Raw genomic sequence first — 20,827 nt, forward strand, 5'->3', positions numbered from 1 at the left:
TGATGACTGCCCTGACAGGGAACACAACAGAGAACCCCTGAGGGAGCAGGAGAGCAGTGGGATGCAGACCCCAAATTCTCATAAAAAGACTAGACTTTATGGTCTGAGACTAGAAGGACCCCGGTGGTCATGGCCCCCTGACCTTCTGTTGGCCCAAGACAGGAACCATTCCCGAAGCCAACTCTTCAGACATGGATTGGACTGGACAATGGGTTGGAGAGGGATGCTGGTGAGGAGTGAGCTTCTTGGATCAGGTGGACACATGAGACTATGTTGGCTTCTCCTGCCTGGAGGGGAAATGAGAGGGTGGAGGGGATTAGAAGGTGGCAAAATGGACACGAAAAGAGAGAGTGGAGGGAGGGAGCGGGCTGTCTTATTAGGGGGAGAGCAACTGGGAGTGTTTAGCAAGGTGTATATAAGTTTTTGTGTGAAAGACTGACTTGATTTGTAAACTCTCACTTAAAGCACAATAAAAATTAAAAAAAAGATTTACAGCCTTGGAAACCCTATGGGGCAGTTCTCCTCTGTCCTACAGGGTAGCTGAGTCGAAATCAACTTGACAGCAATGAGTAGATAAAAGCTTTTTCTCTCCCTCTTTTTAAGAAGTTATTAAAACCTGTACTTGGGTTGATGTTAGTCTGTGGTATTTTGGGTTAATGATCTGGAGGTTCTGGACCATCTGGGTCCAAAAAAATAACCAAAGTATACACGTTAATTCTTCTTGACCATATCTTATGTTCTTAAAGTGTTATGAATAATATAAATTCCTGTTTAGTTATTTGGAAAAATGATTGGGTTAGATATTTGAAATTAGAGATGCTTGCTGTTGTAGTTTTGAAATAGAGATGGCAAGATAACATCAAGGTTTTCTTTCTCCTTTTTTGGCAGGGATGGAAAATAAAGTGAAGCGGTGTTTTCTTGTGTGTATTGCAGCAGGCCTTCTGAAATTTAACTAAAAATGACTGTTCGCTCCTCTGAGAACTGCTCTTTTCAGTACTGGGTACATCAGACACACCAGCCCATGAATGTTAGCAGTCTGCTGTTCTTGATTACATTTGGGAAAACATTATTAAATATCCTCACCCTAGCAATGAGAAGAAAAAACACCTATCAAAATTTTATGGGTTATTTTTGCATTTCACTGGCATTCATCGATCTTTTCCTTTTGGTAAACATTTCCATTATATCCTATTTCAGGGATTTTGTACTTTTAGGCATCAGGTTTACTAAATACCACATCTGCCTATTAACTCAGATTATTTCCTTTACGTACGGCTTTTTGCATTATCCAGTTTTCCTGATAGCTTGTATAGATTATTACCTGAATTTCTCAAAAACCCCCAAACTTCCATGCAAATGTCAAACATTATTTTATGTCTTTACGGTAATTTTAATTTGGATTTCAGTCCTTGCTTATGTTTTGGGAGATCCAGCTATCTCCCAAAGCCTGAGCATGCAGGACGCTTATCCTTACCCTTATCAGTGCCCTTTCTATGTCAGCATTCAGAGCTACTGGCTCTCGTTGGCCTTGGTGATGATCTTGCTAGTGGTTTTAATAACCTCTTGGTCAGAAGTCGTCACCTTGGTACAGGCTGTTAGGATAACTTCCTATATGAATGAGGCTATCCTCTATTTTCCCTTTTCATCCCACTCTAGTTGTACCACAAGCTCTAAAAAGATCCTCTTGCCCAAGCTCATTGTCTGTTTTCTCAGTACCTGGTTGCCATTTGTACTACTTCAGATAGTCATCCTTTTACTTCAGGTACAGATTCCAGCCTACATGGAGATGAACATTCCCTGGTTGTACTTTGTCAATAGTTTTCTCATTGCTACATTTTATTGGTTTAATTGTCACAAGCTTAGTTTAAGAGCTATCACATTACCTGTGGATCCGTTTGTGAGCTGGAAGTGCTGCTTCATTCCACTTACAGTTCATAACCTTGAGAAAACTGAGACGCCTGTATCTGTAATAATCTGTTAATACCTACTGCCATGTTAAAGCTGATGAAAAGCTACAACCACAAGAAGGATCATCATTTTATCAGCAGCAGAGAATGAGGACTCAGGATGTAGCAGATGCTTAAGTTACATCAGGTATGTTAGTGACTAAGGGTTTAATCCTTAACGATTTGGAGAGCTGAACGTGAACTGAACTGCAACTCCTCCTGTCCCAACTTTTGTACCTTTTTAGAATGTCTTTTGAGGCTATGATGTTATTTGTTAAACAGTGTTTTCTTTTAAACACAAAAGAATTCTAAGTTTTTATACCTGTTCAGGAGTGTTTATTACAAATACTAATTTGTTATTAATACAAATGTGGAATGAGTTGACATTTGGCCATATTGATGTCTGTGTTACGCAAAAAAAGTACAGGACGCAAACTATTATGTAAATCTGAGAATCACGGCCAGCTGTAAGATATGAACTTACATAAATATTTTTATCAAATTCAAAGCAATAAAATTAAGATCATTTTCTTAAAATGACTTGGTAAAAATATTCTTTAATGTAAGTGAAAGATAGCTCAAATTAAATTTAGCTAATTTTTATAATATATCCCTGCTCTTAATACAGATATTCTTGGGAGAGAGGCATTTGGGTTGCTCACCTTACATAACACTGGGAGTGGTGACTACATCTCTTTGCTGACAAACCAGATTCATTTTCATTTGTAACTTACATGTCACCTACTTGCACGTCGTGTCATCACACTATCAATGCATCACGTTGTAAAAGTAAAGCAGGGTTCCTCAACCTCAGCACTATTGACATTTTGGGTCACAATTCATCGTTGTGTTGTGGGGGGCCACCTGTGTATTACGGAACCCTGGTGGCACAATGGTAAACACTCGGCTACTAACTGAAAGGTGGGTGTTTGAACCTACCAGCTGCTCCACGGGAGAAAAGACCTGGCAATCTGCTTCCATAAAGATTACAGCCTAGGATAACCTATGGGTGGTTCTACTCTGTCATATAGAGTCGCTATGAGATGGAATCGACCAGATGGCCCACAAAAACATTAACCTTGTCCGTTGTAGGACGTGTAGCAGCATCCCTGCCTTCTAACCACTGGATGCCAGTAGCACCAGTTGTGACAATTAAAAGTCTTCAGAAAACCCACACATCTATGGTCAACTGATTTTTTACAAGGGTGCTAAGTCCATTCGATGGAGAAAGAAGAGTCTCTTCAGTAAATAGTGCTGGGAACGATAAAGAACAATGATGAATCTGCGAAGCATCTCACAACATGGATGACTCTGGAGGGCATTATGCTGAGTGAAATAAGTCAATCACAAAAGGACAAATATTGTATGAGGTCACTATTATAAAAACTCATGAAAAGGTTTACACATCAAAAGAATCTTTGATGGTTAGGAGGGAAGGGAGGGTGGGGAGGGGAAAACACTAACTAGGTTAATAGGTAAGTGCTGATTTTGGTGGTGGGTGAGACAGTACACAATACTGGGGAAGCCAGCACAGCTTGTCCAAGGCAAGGTTATGGAAGTTTCATAGACACATCCAAACTCCCTAAGGGACTGAATTACTGGGCTGAGGGCTGTGGGGAATATGGTTTCAAGGAACACCTAGTTCAACTGGCATAACGTGGTTTATAAAAATGTTCTACATTCTACTTTGGTGAATAGCTTCTGGGGTCTTAAAAGCTTGTGAGTGGCCATCTAAGATATTCCACTGGTCCCACCCCATCCGGAGCAAGGGACAATGAAGAAAACCAAAGACACAAGGCAAAGATTAGTCCAAAGGATGAATGGACCACAACTACCATAGGCTCCACCAGACTGAGTCCAGCACAACTAGATGGTGCCCAGCTTCCACCACCGACTGCTCTAACAGGGAGCACAAGAGAGGGTCCCGGACAGGACTGGAGAAAAATGTAGAACAAAATCCTAACTCACACACACACACACACAAGACCAGACTTACTGGTCTGACAAAGGCTGGAGAAACCCCAAGAATATGGCCCCAGACACCTTTTTAGCTCAGTAGTGAAGTCACGCCTGAGGTTCATCGTTCAGCCAAAGATTAGACAGCCACATAAAACGAGACTAAATGGGTACACCAGCCCAGGGGCCAGGACGAGAAGGCAGGAGGGGACAGGAAAGCTGGTAATGGGGAACCCAAGGTCGAGAAGCAGGGAGTGTTGACAGTTCGTAGGGTTGGCAACCAATGTCTCAAAACAGTATGTGTATTAATTGTTTAATGAGAAGCTAGTTTGCTCTGTAAACCTTCATCTAAAGTAAAAAAACAAATGGGAAACCCTTGCCCAAAAGCAAAGATAAGAAGGCAGGAAGGGACTGAAAAACTGGATGAATGAACATGGGGAACCCAGGATGTAAAGCGAAAGGGGGATGGTGCTGACACATTGCAGGGATTCAAACCAATGTCGCAAAATGATCTATTTATAAACTTTTGAATGAGGAACTAATTTCCTCTGTGAACTTTCTCCTAAAGCACGATAAAATTTTTAAAAAGTAAATGGTGCTGGGAAAATTGGATTTCCACATGCAAAAAAATGAAACATGATCCATGCATCACACCATACAAAAAATCAAATTCAAAATGAATTAAGGACCTAAATATGTAAACTAAAACCATGAAATTCTTAAAACAAGCAGGGACAATGCTGTCAAGCCTAGCCTTCAACAGTGGGTTATCTAATAACAAAAGCACAAACAGCAAAAGACAAAACAAATAGGACTTCATAAAAACTAAAAACTTTTTCATCAAAAGACTACCAAAAAAGTGAAAAGACAAGCTACCGACTGGAAGAATACCTTCAGAAACCATATATCTATCTGACAAGAATCTCATAACCAAAATATATATAAAACTTCAACAGCTCAACAAAAAAAAAAACAAAATTGACCAAGGACTTGAATGGACATTTCACCAGAGGACATTCACATGGCCACCAAACACATGAAAAGATGCTTAGTTAGCATCGTTAGCCATCAGAGAGATGCAAATCAAGACGACAATGGCTGAGATTTAAAAAACAACAAATGCTGGCAAAGATGTGGGGAAATTGGAACACTTACCCATTGCTGGTGGGATCGCAAAATGGTACAGCTGTTGTGGAAAACTGGCGGTACCCCAAAAACCTAAAAATAGAACTGTCTTATGACCCAGCAATTCCACTCCTAGGTACGATATTTTTACACAAATAATGTTTTTTTTTTTTTTTTTTTAATGTGAGCCTTCTACGTTTGCTTGCCAAACACTCCCTCCCCCGCTGAGGTATTTTCATAAGCCACGCTATACAAATTTTTTTTACATGTTGCTGTAAAAAAAGAAAAAAAATTAGCATAGAGTGCTCACAAAAATACGTCATGGGAGGAGGGAGCAGTTGGCATACAAACATAGAAGGTGTGTGTTGTTTGCATTAAAATACAACGTGTACCTAAAAGATTTGAAAGCAGACTCAAAAACAGACTTGTACACCCATGTTCACTGCACCACCATTCACAGCAGCCAAAGGGTGGAAACAGCCTAAATGCCCACTGGCAGCTGGACGGATAAACAAAATGTGGTACATATCGTATTTTTACGCAAGTAACGCATGCCTTCTACATACAAGGTATTTTCTTGAGTGTGGTATGCTAATTTTTTTTTACAGCAACATGTAAAAAAAATGGCAGTGCTTACAAAAATACCTTGCTGGGGGGAGGGTTCGATTAGCAAACAAATGTAGAAAGCATGTGTTATTTGCATAAATATGGTAGATACAGTGGATTACTTAGCCAGTAGGAGAAATGAAGTCTTGATACATGCTACAGTATGAATGGAGCTTGAAGACATTTTGCTGAAAATAAGCCAATGACAGAGGGACAAATATTGTATGACCTCATTTATATCAAAAGACAAGAAAATGCAAATGTATAGAGACCAGAGTTTATTAGTGGTTACCAGGGGAGAAAGGGGGTAAAAGGGAAGTTAGTGGTGATGGAAAAATCACACTGTATTAAAGCCAGGGCTCCACAGCTGATCACTGTAATTGCTGTCAGTAAGTTGTACACCTGTATAAAGTCGAACTGGCAAAAGTTGTGTAATAAGATATATTTACAGCAATGAGAAAAAAAAAAAAAAAAGCTGCTGAGGCTGTCTGTGTACAACCAAACACCTCATGGGACTTGGTTCCTTGGTTGGGAAGTTTAGGGTCATGGTTTCATGGGACATCCCAGTTAATTAGCCTGATACGTTTAGTGCTTCTGTTCTACTTTGTAGTTCGTTGCTAGTGCCTGGAGTCTTAAAAAGCTTGCAAGTGGCCGTCCAAGGCACAATAATTGGTCTGTATTCACCTGGAGCAACAGAGGAAGGAGGACACTCAGGAAAAAGGAGGAGGGTATGGAATGCATGGCTAATTGCTTTCATGAACAACTGCCTCCTTTACCATGAGACCAGGAGAACTGGATTGTGCTTGGCTACCATTACTAAAGCATCTTGATCAAAGATTCCATAGAAGAATCCTGATCAAACGGGGGAAGATGTGAACAGAATTCCAAATTCTCATGGACAACTCTAAACTTTCTGGAGCCAAGGGGACTGGCTGAACCCCTGAAACTGTTTCCCTGAGATAATCTTTAAACCTTAAACCAAAAATATCCCCTGAAGTCATCTTAAAACCAAATAGTTTAACTAGTAAAAAAAAAAAAGTCTACCTTGCACATTATGCTCTTTCAATAATTGTCTATGTGGGATCAAATTGACAACAGCAACTCAAAAGATTAAATAAGAACTTAGGAGGCAGTGAGTTTATGTTAATGAGGGAGGAAAACTCAGAAAAGGAAGGTGAGAATGGTTACACAACTCAAGGCATGTAATCAGTGTCACCAAATTGTACATGTAGAAACTGTGAAAATAGTGTTATGTTTTGCTATGTATATTCTTAACAACAAAATAAAATTTAGGAAAAAAAGTTTCAGACATCACCAAATATTTCCTGTGAGGCAAAACTGCCCCAGTTGAGAACACTGGAATAAAGCACTTTGAATGGCAGAACAATCTGAAGGTACTTTATGAATGAAATTGAGTATATACTTTGATCATGATTTTACAAATACTAATATATGCTGCAAGATTTTTTAAAATTAACCTAAACCGAGCATTTTCTCTAAATTGGTAGCTCTTAGTTTTTTTGGGCACCAATTTTTTTTTATAGTAAAATATATATTTTTTTTATAGTAAAATATATTTTTACTTGATGACCCACACACATATTCACTTATAGATATACATAAGTGTATACGTCACAATACTTACCTTTACATGTTATATAAATACCTTCTGTAGTGGATTTTTTTTTTCCTTAATGCTGGTTGTGACCCACTAAATTGAGTTTATGATCCACAAGTGGATTGCTTTCCAATGTTTTAAAAATGTCCTAAAACAAGTTATAAGAACACGGAGCACAAATAGTAACAAAGATTTAGGAAGTCCTTCCTGTGTGCCAGGCACAATTTAAATGTTTTGCATTCAGCAACTGATTTAATCACAGCTCTATGAGGAAATTAACACATAGAAATCAAGTCACTCATTCCAGTCATACAGCACAGCTGGGGGAGCTGGGATTCCAACCCAGGCCTGCTGGCTCCAGAGTTCCTGTTTCACCACCCTTCATTGATCCCATTCATTGTTTCTCAAAAGTATGGTTTCAGGGTCAAATGTGGAGAATGCTGTTTCCTATATTTTTCACCTGAAAATGCACAATGCCCATGAACATCATAAAGACTCTGAAGTTCAACTGTAAAGAAACCTGCTTATTTGGACATACAAGTCTTTCTAGTTAATACTAAAAAACAAACAAACCTGTTGCCTTCGAGTCAATTCCTACTCGCAGCGACCCTATAGGACAGAGAAGAACTGCCCCACAGAATTTCCAAGGAGCGGCTGGTGGATTCGAACTGCCTACCTTTTGGTTAGCAGCCAAGCTCTTAAACCACTGTACCCGCCAGCAATTTGGGAAATGTTGCTGGATAATTAGTCAGGAATTCTTTGAGTTGCAAGCAATACAAGCCCAACCTGAGCCATTCTAAGAAAAAGCTGGATATTAAGAAAGACAACAAGTAACCTACCCAGAGAAATCTGTGGGTCGATTTCGGTTTTACTTTTCCCCGTGGTAGGCATTCTGCATGCTTACAGCTTAAGGCTTTTATTATGCCTATTTAAAGCATCTCTCTCCTAGCTTCAAATACAAACTCCTAGGGATGGGAGAGTGGACTTGCCTGAATCATGCCCATCTGTATGGTCAGGGTCTGTTAACAGACATTACAGGGCAGAGAAATAACCACTATGTTGACTAGCATTATATTAAAAACTGCTTAGAGAAAATAGTGAGGGATGAAAATCAGATTGTTCTATAAAAACCAAGTACATATAGAGAGCCAACTGCATCTAAAGGTCAACTGAATCCTACAGCTACAGGGAACAACAGGGTTAGAAGGTCTTTAGAATGTCTAACCCACCCCCGTCCTACTTCCGTGTTACTGTTTCCCCTGAATCTTATCTCTTTCCAATTGGCTGTAACACGGGAATATTTCAAAATACACCGTACTTAATTAGTAAATGTTTACACTCTCTTCACAAATTTGAACTAGGAGAATTACCAGTATTTCAAACCCCTCGTTAAGAGTATTATTTGCTTGTTCACTTAGAGAGGATATTCCCAATGCCTCATAAACTTACAGAAAAAATTATTCAATAGACCAGCCAAATGGAAGAGGGTTTTATTTGTAAAGAAGTGAACTTACATTGGATCTACAATATATTATTGTAATATAAACAATATAAATAAATGATCCTGTAGGCCCACCAATCTCCCATCCAGACCCACATGAAGCAATGTTACAACAATATTCTATGTGAAAATGTGCAGGTAACAAAGGTGCAATTACAAGCAAGTTTAAGCAGCAGAGTGTAAGGTGCTTTAATTTCATAGTTAATGTCGCCATCAACAAACATTTGAATGTTCAATTTTACTTCACTTAATACAGACACAAATATGAAATCTAAAATTCATACACATGCTACTTGTTAATATGAAAGTGCTTTCTTTCTTAAAAAAATACACCAAGTGGACAATCTTTTTACATAGATCATGGTGTGCTCTTACAATGCAAAATTAACTTCAGTTTTAGGTTATACATTTTATAACTGTAGCTATAGACACCAATCTAGGAACTCTAATGCTAAGAGGGCTAAAACTATTTCATTTCTTGTGAGGAGGACTCTAATACAATATCGAATGTAAAGAACACATCTATATATAATCTTGACATGTTTCCTGTAAAGATAAAAACATGTTTTCTTTCCCCTTGGTGATGCTTTGCTCATCCTGGGTGGATCACCTTTTGAGCTCTTATTAATATCAAAGTCCTATCTTAAAACAATGGGAGAAACCAAGAGGAGGAATAAAAAAATCAGTTAACACGCGCTTGAAGCACTAAAAACAAACAAAAAAAGTTAACCACAACAATTTAAACAATTTTAAACAAATTTAAAAGCAAGAAGGAAAGAAGTCCTAATTCAACAGAGCAGTTTGAAATGCCTGCCACCCCTGTCAGCACCCAGCCCTGCCCACTGCTGTCCACAACATGCAGCCTTAGCTACCAGCATAATCCTGACTCCCAGGACAGTCTGCAGCTTAATTTTGACTTGTTTTTTTCTACAGGGAAAAATAAAATGCAACTAAGCTTTTGAATGCAAACTGATTAGGAACCTAGTTAAACACCCTGGAAACTGGACATCATCCAAAATACCATCTTTGCACAACTGGTTGACTTTTTAAACTTAAAAAGACATATATAAAAGGTATTTATGCAATAACTATTTTAACAGCATAATTGAAAAATTAGGTAAAACATTTTAAAAGTAATTTTTAACAAACACCATGCAACAGTTTTTTAAAACCCAGACTCTGGCTACTTGGATATTAGTTGTTCCTATTTTCAATCAGTTTGGTATAAATTCTAATCCAACACTTATTTGGACATTTTCTTGCTTTAAAAAGCTACAGCTATGATGCATGAAAGAGTTTTTAATGTTAGATACTTTTGTTTCATATCTTCATGGAGACTAAGTATCAACTGATGTCCCCATGTAAAGCTGTGCCAACAGGAACTGCAATGTGATTCCCAGAATCCCAGGGCCCTGAGGGACCTTTACCCATTTCATTTACCCATTCTCCTGCTCAGTGCTTACTCCTCAAATACTTGTCAATTCAAGCATGGAACTGGTTTATGTTTACCAGTTCTGTACTTTAAAGAACACTCATTTACCACGTAATAACATGTGCTATTACTGATTCTTACACATCTTTAAAAAGTGGATATTTGTAATAACCTTAAAAATAAAATTTGTGTACTTTTTCTTCCTTTAAAAACCTGTCCCAGCAATCTTTGAGATTTTTTTCAGTTTTGAAAAGTTGCTACATTGTCTGTTGACATGTTGTGGGGGTGGTAACCAATGTCATAAAATAATATGTGTATTAACAGTTTAATGAGAAGCCAGTTCTGTAAACCTTCATCTACCAAAAAAAAAAAAAAGTCATTACACCATCAGTTCTAAACATAAAGCCTTTGCAGTTAAAACTGTGTAAGTCAGTACCAGCTTCGTCAGTCGCCCTGTACAGCAATGCTCAGGAACAGATTACAGTGTCAAAATAATTCTGTGAAATATGATCTGTCCCACCAGTCTTAAAATACTCAGTCCTTAATGGTCGGTACCCTTAATTTTGTAACCTAACTGGGTGTATGGTTGACAGCTATTTAGTTTGTGAAATGTGTCTCAGGAATTGTGATGGGACTCTCTCAGACCCCTTAGATGTCACCTAATCTAAACCTTTCCCCATTGCATAAGCATATTAAGAGGTAACAATTATGTCCATGTATATTTAAGCTACACTTATTAATCAAAATTTTGTCTGGGAGAATTTTCTTTACTTACATTAGTTCCTTAAGTCATGTACAGGCACATACTGCACGTAGTAAATGCTCAGATGGTTTGTCGAATGAGTGAATAAATGCAGGAATGGCAGTGTTCAGATGTTTAGTGCTTAATATAGCAAGTAGCATTTAGAAAAATGCCCTCATTTGTTTGCCTGTATGAATCTTTTACCTTAATTCTTAGGAGAATAAATACTGTCTGTCCCAGGAAACGAATGATTAATAAATACCTTTGAGCAAAAACTCTTTAATAGAAACATGAACCAGTAAAAGGGGAAAAGAGAACTAAGTAGGAGCAACTTTAAAAATAGCCCACTATGTGGCCCAGAATCCATAGTTTTGAACTGCAAGGCACCTTAAAGATTATTTAAACCGAAACAAAATTTTGAGTAGCAGAGACATCATGCTGTAAATATGGAAGAGGAAACTGAGGTAAAAAAAAAAGCCAAGGACAGTAAACTGCCCAAGTGTCCCACACAGGCCAGAATGGTTTATCTTTACTCTCAAGTTAATTCACTGACCATGTTCATCTATTAATCACTATGGAAGTAGATTATTTACTCATTATTTAATACTACCTAAAACAAAGTGATAAATTACTTTTAAGAAAGCAATCTAAACAAAGACTTTAAAAGCTGGACAATTCTGGTTACTTGAGGCAAAACTTAAAATTCCTTCTTTCTAAAACAGGTTGGTGTTTATTTCACAGATGACAATAAGCCCTACTGCTCTACTGTACATGCCAACTTTATTTACCTCTATTAAAGCGCCACAAAATATGGACTTAACACTGATAACTGTCTGTGAAGTATAACTTTTAAGCCAATAAATGATGGCTACTATCAATCCAGAAGATTACGGGACTTAGTTTAATGGGTGGTCTAAAAGGACTTACTAGACTGCTCTTATATTTAAAGCTATACCACATTGCTGTAAAGTTTTACATTTACGCCGATTTCTTCCAATTAAGGTTTTCATTACTATACTTCTTTTAAACAACGCCTTTTAAATTTTTTGCACAGGTTTTCCTTCTCTGGATTCATACCGACTGCTGCCAGTGGCACTCAACGAGACCAACAGTTGTACTTTTGAAAGGTAGTAGAAAAAATATTTTTCTAAAGTATAAAGCATTAGCCAGAACCTCATTTTGTACCACTTCTCCAACCCTCTGAGATTAAACTTGCCATCTTATTTCCCAAAAAAGTTCAGAAGCTCTAAAAAGGGAGCAAATAATACATTCATGGAAAAACTTCCCCAAAAGGTTCCATAAACATGGAACTTAAGAAGTACATGTACGTGTGCGTGCGTGTGCATTTAAATCTCGCTCCCAAAGTACAGCAGAATGGAAGAATTTTCATTAGAGAAGCCACCTTCAGATTGAAAGGGGAAGGGATGAACTCCTCCCAATCTACTTTTACTAAAGTGGAACTTCGAAGTTCAGAAAAAGACAAACTTCTTCTCTGGAAGATGATGGTTATAATTATACTTGTTTTAGTGCTCTACAACTTTTTAAAAAAGCTTTTTCATAGTCTAATTTTAAATAGGTTAAATAAGCTCTAAAAAATAATATGTAAAACTCTGAAACTTTTTAGAAATTTAGGAAACTATTTTTCCAAAGACAGTATAATTTTAAACATTTTTTACTAAAGAAATGGCTTGTATTGCTGCCATGAAGGAAACTGTATACTGATATGTTTCATGAACCTCTAACAAAAGAGGAATATCTTCCCAAAGAATTTTTTAAAAAGATGTACAGCTTTGACAGGTTGAAATTAAATTTTAATAAGACTGCCATATTTACTTTTCTTAATACTGTATTTGTGCTTACCTAAATTGAATCACAGTCTTGGAGATGAAACAAATGCTCTAATTTTACAAAAGACCATTATTGATGAATGTCAGTCAAACAGTTCACTTCCTGATCCACACTGCTGTGCGCCAAATAAATAGAGGTAGCCTTGTGTTTACTGAAATCCAGACTACTGAAGAGAAACCTATAGCTCTTAGTCACCCAGTTCTCAACTGAGACACAACCTAATAAATGAAATACTATTTTTAAAATGCCCTTCTTTATAACAATCCACAAGGTTGATTCAACTGTGACATCTGAAAATGGTACTCCTCTGTAATTCCGATTACACAAAATGAGTAACTTATCATCGGAACTATATATGCTCCAAAGGGCAAGATCACATGATAGAGTGAAATGAGTTTGATTACAGGTGGATCTTGACATCATAAAAACTATAACCAGTTTATTGTTGTAACTGGGATCTGACAGATACAATTTATTATTTTGAATTACTGACAAAGGCCATATCTATACTGTATGACCTCACTCAGTTAACTGCACCAGCTTCTGGGGTCTGGAATGCGTTTCCTCGTATCAGTCCCCTCCTTCTTCACTTCTCTCCTTTATTGTTCCCACCAGAAAAGTCCACTCTGGGCCCAGCTAGTTATACATGGTGCACAAGGAACAGGCCAAGCACACCTCTGGCATAGATAAAGGCTCTGCTGGTACAGGACTGTCAGGTCCTGTGGCCCCTGCTGCTCCCTAGATCCCCACTGCAAAATCCTCTCTAAGCATTGTCAGGCAAAGGTCTCTCTCTCTGAAGAAAGTTTTCATGTAGAGTTTTCTCGGGGCTGGGAGAGACTTTAGTGGGGGTAAGGAGTAAGCGAGGCCCTTCACGCCATCAGGTAATACTCACTGCCAGTTGTGCACAGACAGCATGCGTCCCGGCTATTCCCCAAGGGTGTGAACATTCAAACCACAAAGTGTTTAACCAGCCTATTCTGTTGAAAATGTCTCTCTTAAAAAGTTTTAACCGTGTGTCCAGCCAGGGATTTCATCTGCTGGATATACAGCTGTTAGGATAGCATCATTCACATACATCATAACAGTTTATTCTTTCCCAAACTGTTTTTATTCATATCTGACTATAATGACTTCATACTTGTTATGTGAAGATTTGCTGCGTCAAGAATTATTCAAAGGCATGGTCACGACACTGTTCCCATACAGTTCTAGTGTTTTAGCAGACCCAGGAACAAAGATAAACAGTAAGACAACCTAAAAGAAGAAAATCATATCTCTTTAAAACTAGGTAAAACATAAATAATCACTTCAAAAGTGCAAAAATTTGTTCAGTGTTGAAGTGGGCTAGACCAAGTAAAATGGCAGGTTTCTTGTCTGCCTCTTTCCCATTCTCAAGGTTCTTCCTAACATTTCTTCCCACCCATTCCACCTTCTCTACCCCTGGGTGATAGAACTAAGGGAAATGAACAAACGAGCTTCTATTTAGAAGATACCATGGAAAATTAAAAGTATCATGGAAATAGTTACATGCCACTAAGAAGGTGACAGGCGTTGGGACAACACTCTATCCCACCCTATACTCATTACATCAGAGTTGCACAGCTGTGTTTTACGTACTGGGTATTGGGACACAAGGCTCGCTTAATAAAAATTAACGTCATGGGAAAGGTAAACATTACACCAGCTCACTCAAGTTTGTTGACTTTCCTAGGAGAAGAAAGCTTAAAGGGAATAAAATTTCAAACTTGTGTTCCCCACCCCCACCCCCACACCATGGGAAAAGAATGCATCAGTTAAAAGAAGTCAGAAAATGCAAATTTAGTTGGCAAAAATAGGAAGATTCTCCCATGTCCCATCTCTGCTTGTCATTCTCTCTCCCCAATCAAAATCCTAAAACAACTAGTAATACGAAAGGAAATGAAAAGAAATGCACCCTCCCCACCTATACATCACCAACTAAATTGTTTCAACCATGTTTGAGGCTCAGGAAAGGGGTGGACACCAGTGTTACCATCTATATGTTCATTAAATATAATGGAAGCTTTGGAATTAAGATAAAGAAAGCACGTGAGCCACTTCTAGATAACACAATTCACTTGAAAAAAGCAAGTGTATTTTTTGGGTATGTTTTGAGTGGGGACAACAGAAGGTCTGGACTGCTCTTATGACAATAGATAGGACATTCTCAAGCAGAAACCTCTCCTGTAAGCCCCTCTAGGATACTTAACACAGTGGCAGGCACAGGGACTTTCAACAAGTACCTAATGACTGATATGAGAAGAGGGAGAGTAAATAAAAGGCAAACCTACAACACAGTTCAAAGTTAATACTTTAAAGGCTATTGATAATAAGAGTTATCTTCAGAACTATATATGCTCCAAAGGGCAAGATCACATGATAAACAGAGTGAAATAATGAGTCTGATTACAGGTGGAGCTTGACATCATAAAAACTATATAACCTGTTTATTGCTGTAACTGGGATCGGACAAATACAATTTATTATTTTGAATTTCTGACAAAGGCCATATCTATACCATATGACCTCACTCAGTTAACTGTACCAGCTTCTGGGGTCTGAAATGCCTTTCCTCCTATTAGTCCCCTCCTTCTTCACTAGGGGAGTGAAGTGGCGTTAGACTCCTCTTCATTGCTAGGGGAGTCTAATGCCAAATAATCGATTTTGTACTAATTGTGTATGGATTATCTGTGATAAAATTTTAATTCCAAGGGAGCATTTCCTCTGCGCACCACCTATATAGTGGGCCATCTACTAATGCTTAGCCTGTAATTGTGTTCTGAAACTCTGAAAAAAGACAAGGGGAAATTGTATTCAAAAGTCAAGTATATGACAACTAATATATGAAAACTGACTACAGAGTACCTTACTTTTCCTTGAAATGTGACATAAAGAAATATGTAACACAGACAGAAGCTACTGTAGGTCTGGAACATGAGCCTTATACTATGTTACACTTTCTAACCCTACACTATCAGTAAACTTTTTTTTTTTTAAACATTACTACACAAAAGAATCTCACAAAGCATACATTCAAACAAGAGGCATCTAAAAGATTAAAAAAATTACCCGCTGTATTTCTGTATAAAAATAATCAACATTCTCTAATGTACACAAAGCCAAAAGATAAAATCTGCGATGTCTGTATTGACATCTTAGTCTTTTTCTAGTTCGACACAATCTTTCTGAGAAGAGCAGTGGAGATGACTGAAACTCACGGACTCTTTCTCCACTTACTGCATTTCTGCCAAGTAGCTGTGTGTTCCCTCAATTATTAAAATATCTCAATTATGTGGTAAAGATACACGAAAAGATTAAAACAAAACCTGCGTAATCTTCTCAAATAAAATCTTCAAGGTCCAGGACAACGAAGCTCTCCAGGCTACCACAAATGATTTTAAGTGTGTCCTAATTCTATAGAATACTAACTGTGCTCAGTGAAAGATTCCACTTTAAAATTTCTTCCTTAAAAATGTACATACAAAATTAGATCTGACCTCCCAAGAGATATCACTTGGTAAGTGCTTTGCAGGAAGCATGCAAGGGAAAAAGCATGTAAAGGAAAAAGGAATGTGCATTCTAGCTAGACCCAGCATATTCAACATAAGAAAGAATCCAAAGAACCACCACGTATCCCCTACAGACTATTTCCTCACTGGTTCATAAGGTATAATTATATTTATGCTTTCATCAGTGCAGAGGAGCACAGAGATATGAAAAATAGTTAATATCAATCAGTACTTTCTGAGAGTCAACTTATTAGGAAGCTAGTCCTTATTTTATAGGTCAATTCATAATGGAGATTGTCTCCTCTTTTCCGAGTATGCCTAAAACTGAAAGAGAAAAAAAAAAAAAAACACCTTTAGCACACCACTGACATTATCTGAATAATTCTCTCATTGTATATGTATTCCTTATTATACTCCATCATTACAAAATATCCTTTGGGTGAAAAAGAGCAATACTTAACACTCCTCATTCTACTTCAGGGTTTCAACCCTGGAACTACTGACATTTTGGGCCAGATGCTCCTTGTTATGGAGGGCTGTCCTGTGTATTGTAGGATGTTTAGCAACAACATCCCTGGCTTCTACCCACTAGATGTCAGTAGCAACTCCTCCCCTTCCCCCCACCCCCAGGTGTGACAACCAAAATGTTTCTAGACATTGCCAAATGTCCCCTGGGAAGCAAAATTTCCCTCCCGTTGAGAACTACTGCTCTACATGCGCAAAAGATGAGAGAACACTAACTTTCTCAGTCAAGGCCAAACTCTTGGTCAAGTTCAGAATAGGAACCAACTCATCTGACTTCCAGATCACCATTGTTCATGCTAGAATGCAATCCTTTTTATAGGCAAAGCATCTGTCTAAAGGACACGTTTTGTTAAAATGTACATCGACATTTCATTGCATACGATTCCAGTCACTGGACTCCTAAATTATTCCATGACATAGCTCTTCTGACAACCTTTAAAAAACTAAGTAAATAGGGTATAAAAATGTATAAGAAAAACGAATCAAAGAAGGAGAAATGTAAAATCATTAAATTACTTTTAAAATGATTCTTTATATTAATGCAAACATTACCCTTAAAAAAATTGTCTAGTACAACACGTCTGTTTGAAAAATATTATGACCTTCTATAACAAGTCTTTCACTGATGCATGTAACCTGTAAAATTAATTTCACCAATGTTGGCTAATTATTAAAACATATGATGAATGATTTTATTTGTAGAAGAAATGCCAACATTTATTTGATGCAGAGATCCCAGTGTGCTTGGCTATCCATCATAATAAGTGTAATAGCCAGGCCGGCTGGAGCCTTTACCTTACAGATCTGTTTGAGAAGAGTAAAACTACTGTTACCACAAAGCCTCACGTTCCTGTTAAGATTCCTTCAGAGAGTTGATGCGTGCACAGATCTTTAGGGCTGGGCCTAGCTTGATGTTCATGGCACTCATGAGGTGGTCTTCTTTTAGCAGAAGAAGGGCCTGTCCATCAATCTCCTGTGCTCTGAACTCGTCTGCGATATCCTGGCAGCCTGGAACATGACCAAGGGAAAGAGTAAGAAGTAATTCACTACAATCAGACGTTACTCCTAACAGTTCACAGTCATGCTCTCACTGGGTCTGAGTATCTGAAATACAGGCTGAGAGACAAATGAAGTTGATGTGTGGTAGCCTCAGGTTCACTCCTGAAGAAGAGAATATTTGTTGGAATTCTGAAAATAAGAATTCAAAATCCAGGTAAAGCAATTAACTTGGAATCCTTGTTCTAAAAACATTCTAGAACTAATTAGTAATAGATAGATACAATGTACAGAGTGATCAGTCTAGAGATATGTTTCTTTCATGAAAAGGACTATGTTGTCACCCCAAAGCATGCTACAACATATAGCAGGTATGGATTAACTAGTTACAATGCTTAACTTAGAAGCAAGGATGGTGAGACTATGTCTCACATACTTTGGATATGTTATCAGGAGGGATCAGTCCCTGGAGATGGACACCATACTTGGTAAAGTAGAGGGTCAGCAAAAAAGAGGAAGACCCTTAAGGAGATGGATTGACACAGTGTCTCCAACAGTGGGCTCAAGCCTAACAATGACTGTGAGGATAGCACAGGACTGGGCAGTATCTTGTTCTGTTGTAAACAGGATCGCTGAGTTGGAACCGATCCGACGGCACCTAACAACAACAACGCCTAACTTATCTTTGCATAATATACCCTTTACATATGGTACAGAGGAATAAAATACAGTAAAACCTGCAAAAAGCCAGAGCCTGTGTAAGGTGGAAACCTGTCAAAGAAGGAAAACTCAGACATTTTCCACTAAAATCAGCAATAGAAAAGTAGTGAGACTGCACCCTGTCAAAGATGGAAAGATGTTAGACCCAGAAAAACAAGGCAGTCCCAGCAAGTTCCGGCTCTCGCAGGTTTTACTGTATAATGTTCTGCAATTAAATAACAATTTAGAAATATTTTCTCAAGTACCAAAGTACCACTTTCATTACCAATCTGTACCATCCTCTAATTTACAACCTTCAAGTGTCAAACACATCTACAACATTTTTACCGTTCACTCAGGACAGAACAAATCCATCAAGATTGTAATCTCTATCTACTGCCATGCTGCAGAAATGTGTAACACTGTTCGACTTGCAATTTTAACTTATAATCTTAATATTACTCAGGGCCACTGGCTGAAAATGAACTCGTCTTAATTTTTTATAAGAAAACACAAATTATCTTTGAAATTATGAGCCTGCTGGCTAGTAATTTTTGTAGGTGCCAAACAACCAGTATTTCAGCCCTAACTCTAAACCAGGTGCTTTAGCAGCTAACACTGCTCTAGCACGCACCAGAACCTCGTTATGTTTTTACTGTTGGCCAAATTTTGCATGTCTAGGTTACTCAGTAAACTTCCCCATTAAGGTTATAGAAACCAGTTGGGAAGGCAATGAATTAAGGAGACAAGAGAGGAGAGAATGCAAAAAAGAGGAAGTTTGTTTCTAAGAGACAGCAAAATTATTACAAAAAGCAAAAGCTTAAAATCTGTTTTATTCAAGTCATTCTAAGGGAAAACACAAAAAGATAATGGAAATGGTTACAGCACACCTTTGGACACTACAATTTTGTGAGACTGATTATTCTTTCTACTGCAACTAGCACTGAAGGATTGACTGAATCAACAAATAACAACGAACGAAAACAGAATCTGCTACAGAAGAGCTATCTGTGAGAATAACACAAACATTTTTTCCTGTGTCCAACTGAGCAGCCATCCTTTCTCTTGGTTATCTGTTTTCCCATCTCCTCTGTTGCCTGTATCTTTCCTCTTTCCCATACAGCAGCCAGCTTTTCAATTTCTCTATTTTAATAATTTCTCAGGCTTTTAAAAATTGGTATCTCAGTTCTCTCTACAAAATTTTTATGGTTTTGCCCATTTACCATAGAAAACTATATAGTTAAAATGGGGTTACTCACCACAGAAAAGCCCCTTTCTTTTCCCAGAGGTAGCTCTCAACAAAACTGGGCAGACAAAACTGACTAATCTTGCATCTAGTTGTGACTTCATCCTTCTTTTTATGAAAGAACTAATATTCTTCTCTCTTCAGTCTTACTTATAAGAACACAGGAAAGAAAAGAAGAGAGAGAAAGATAGAGTAGGACTTACTTAGATTCAGAAAACAGGAGCAATGAGAACAAGGATCGTAAGAGCTACATTTGGGAATAGAAACAAGGAATTCTCCATGAGGAAAATATATAGCATGTTCTTGTTCCATTGTATTTTGAGATCCCTTTTCGAATTGTGCTTTTGTAGGTGAACAGTAAATGTATTAGCAAAATAATAAAGAACAAAAAGCTTTTTAGAAAACAGCACCATCAAATAGGAATACCTTATTGTTGGAATTTTAGACAACTCTTAAGCCAACCACAGAAAAGCGTAGTTACATTAGTATAAAAATGAGAAAGTAACTTTAAAAAAAAAAAAAAAGTTTCCAGAAACTCATTAGAAAAAGACAAATTAAGAAAAACTTTAAGTGCTCATGGTATACTGAGCTAATGTTCTGTGAGTTTCTGACACGAGCATCTAGTTCTGCAAAATGGTGGTAGCCCTAGGGACCCATACAAAGCATACACCAACTGAAGCAGCCATTTGGCTCAGCTAGCTTTGCGCCAACAGCAGCAAGTGCAGTGCAGCTTTCAACGTGACACAGACATGGGTCCCAAGTGAACCTCACAAGTGTCCAGCTAAACAAAAAAAACCCCGAATAAAAACTGACCTCCCACACAAAAACTGAAAATTGGTGAAAAGATATCACCTGCCCCTCAATACTACAGGATAAAGGAAATGCCAATGTTAATATTACAGAAACCAGTACACAGTCATATTTTTAGGCAATTCTTATTTTATATGCCTACAAAGAAATCAAATCTGTAGATTCACAGATCAATAAACACAGAATAAACTGCTCTCTGCAAATAGTAGTTCACTGTATTAAGAAAGTCAAAGAAGATAACGTGTAGTTA

The 20,827-nt window shown here is 37.8% G+C and overlaps 2 protein-coding genes across 16 annotated transcripts in view; one reads left to right on the top strand and one right to left on the bottom strand.

Annotated features, from left to right (window-relative positions):
* The window catches only part of PHC3 (polyhomeotic homolog 3), a 96,574-nt gene that overhangs the window by 1,263 nt on the left and 74,484 nt on the right, over positions 1 to 20,827 (bottom strand). For 9 of the 11 annotated variants that reach the window (XM_064275460.1, XM_064275455.1, XM_064275453.1 and 6 more), the window contains one exon: positions 6,601 to 17,834. In XM_064275460.1, the coding sequence (XP_064131530.1) occupies positions 17,680 to 17,834 (155 nt within the window). In that variant the 3' untranslated portion in view covers positions 6,601 to 17,679. Of the gene's footprint in view, positions 1 to 142; positions 17,835 to 20,827 lie in introns of those variants that run through there. The other 2 variants (XR_010319125.1, XR_010319126.1) reach the window with 2 other exon arrangements.
* The window catches only part of GPR160 (G protein-coupled receptor 160), a 39,278-nt gene continuing 19,409 nt past the window's right edge, over positions 959 to 20,827 (top strand). For 2 of the 5 annotated variants that reach the window (XR_010319127.1, XR_010319128.1), the window contains exons 1-3: positions 959 to 2,094; positions 11,981 to 12,053; positions 17,773 to 18,039. Coding sequence is in view for 1 of the 5 variants with exons in the window: in XM_003416245.4 (XP_003416293.1) it covers positions 959 to 1,981 (1,023 nt within the window). In the remaining 4 variants the exon portion in view is untranslated. Of the gene's footprint in view, positions 2,394 to 11,980; positions 12,054 to 17,772; positions 18,040 to 20,827 lie in introns of those variants that run through there. The other 3 variants (XR_010319129.1, XR_010319130.1, XM_003416245.4) reach the window with 3 other exon arrangements.

The sequence above is a fragment of the Loxodonta africana genome, chromosome 23 (genome assembly GCF_030014295.1).
Source record: "Loxodonta africana isolate mLoxAfr1 chromosome 23, mLoxAfr1.hap2, whole genome shotgun sequence".
In the NCBI taxonomy this organism is placed as follows: Eukaryota; Metazoa; Chordata; class Mammalia; order Proboscidea; family Elephantidae; genus Loxodonta; species Loxodonta africana.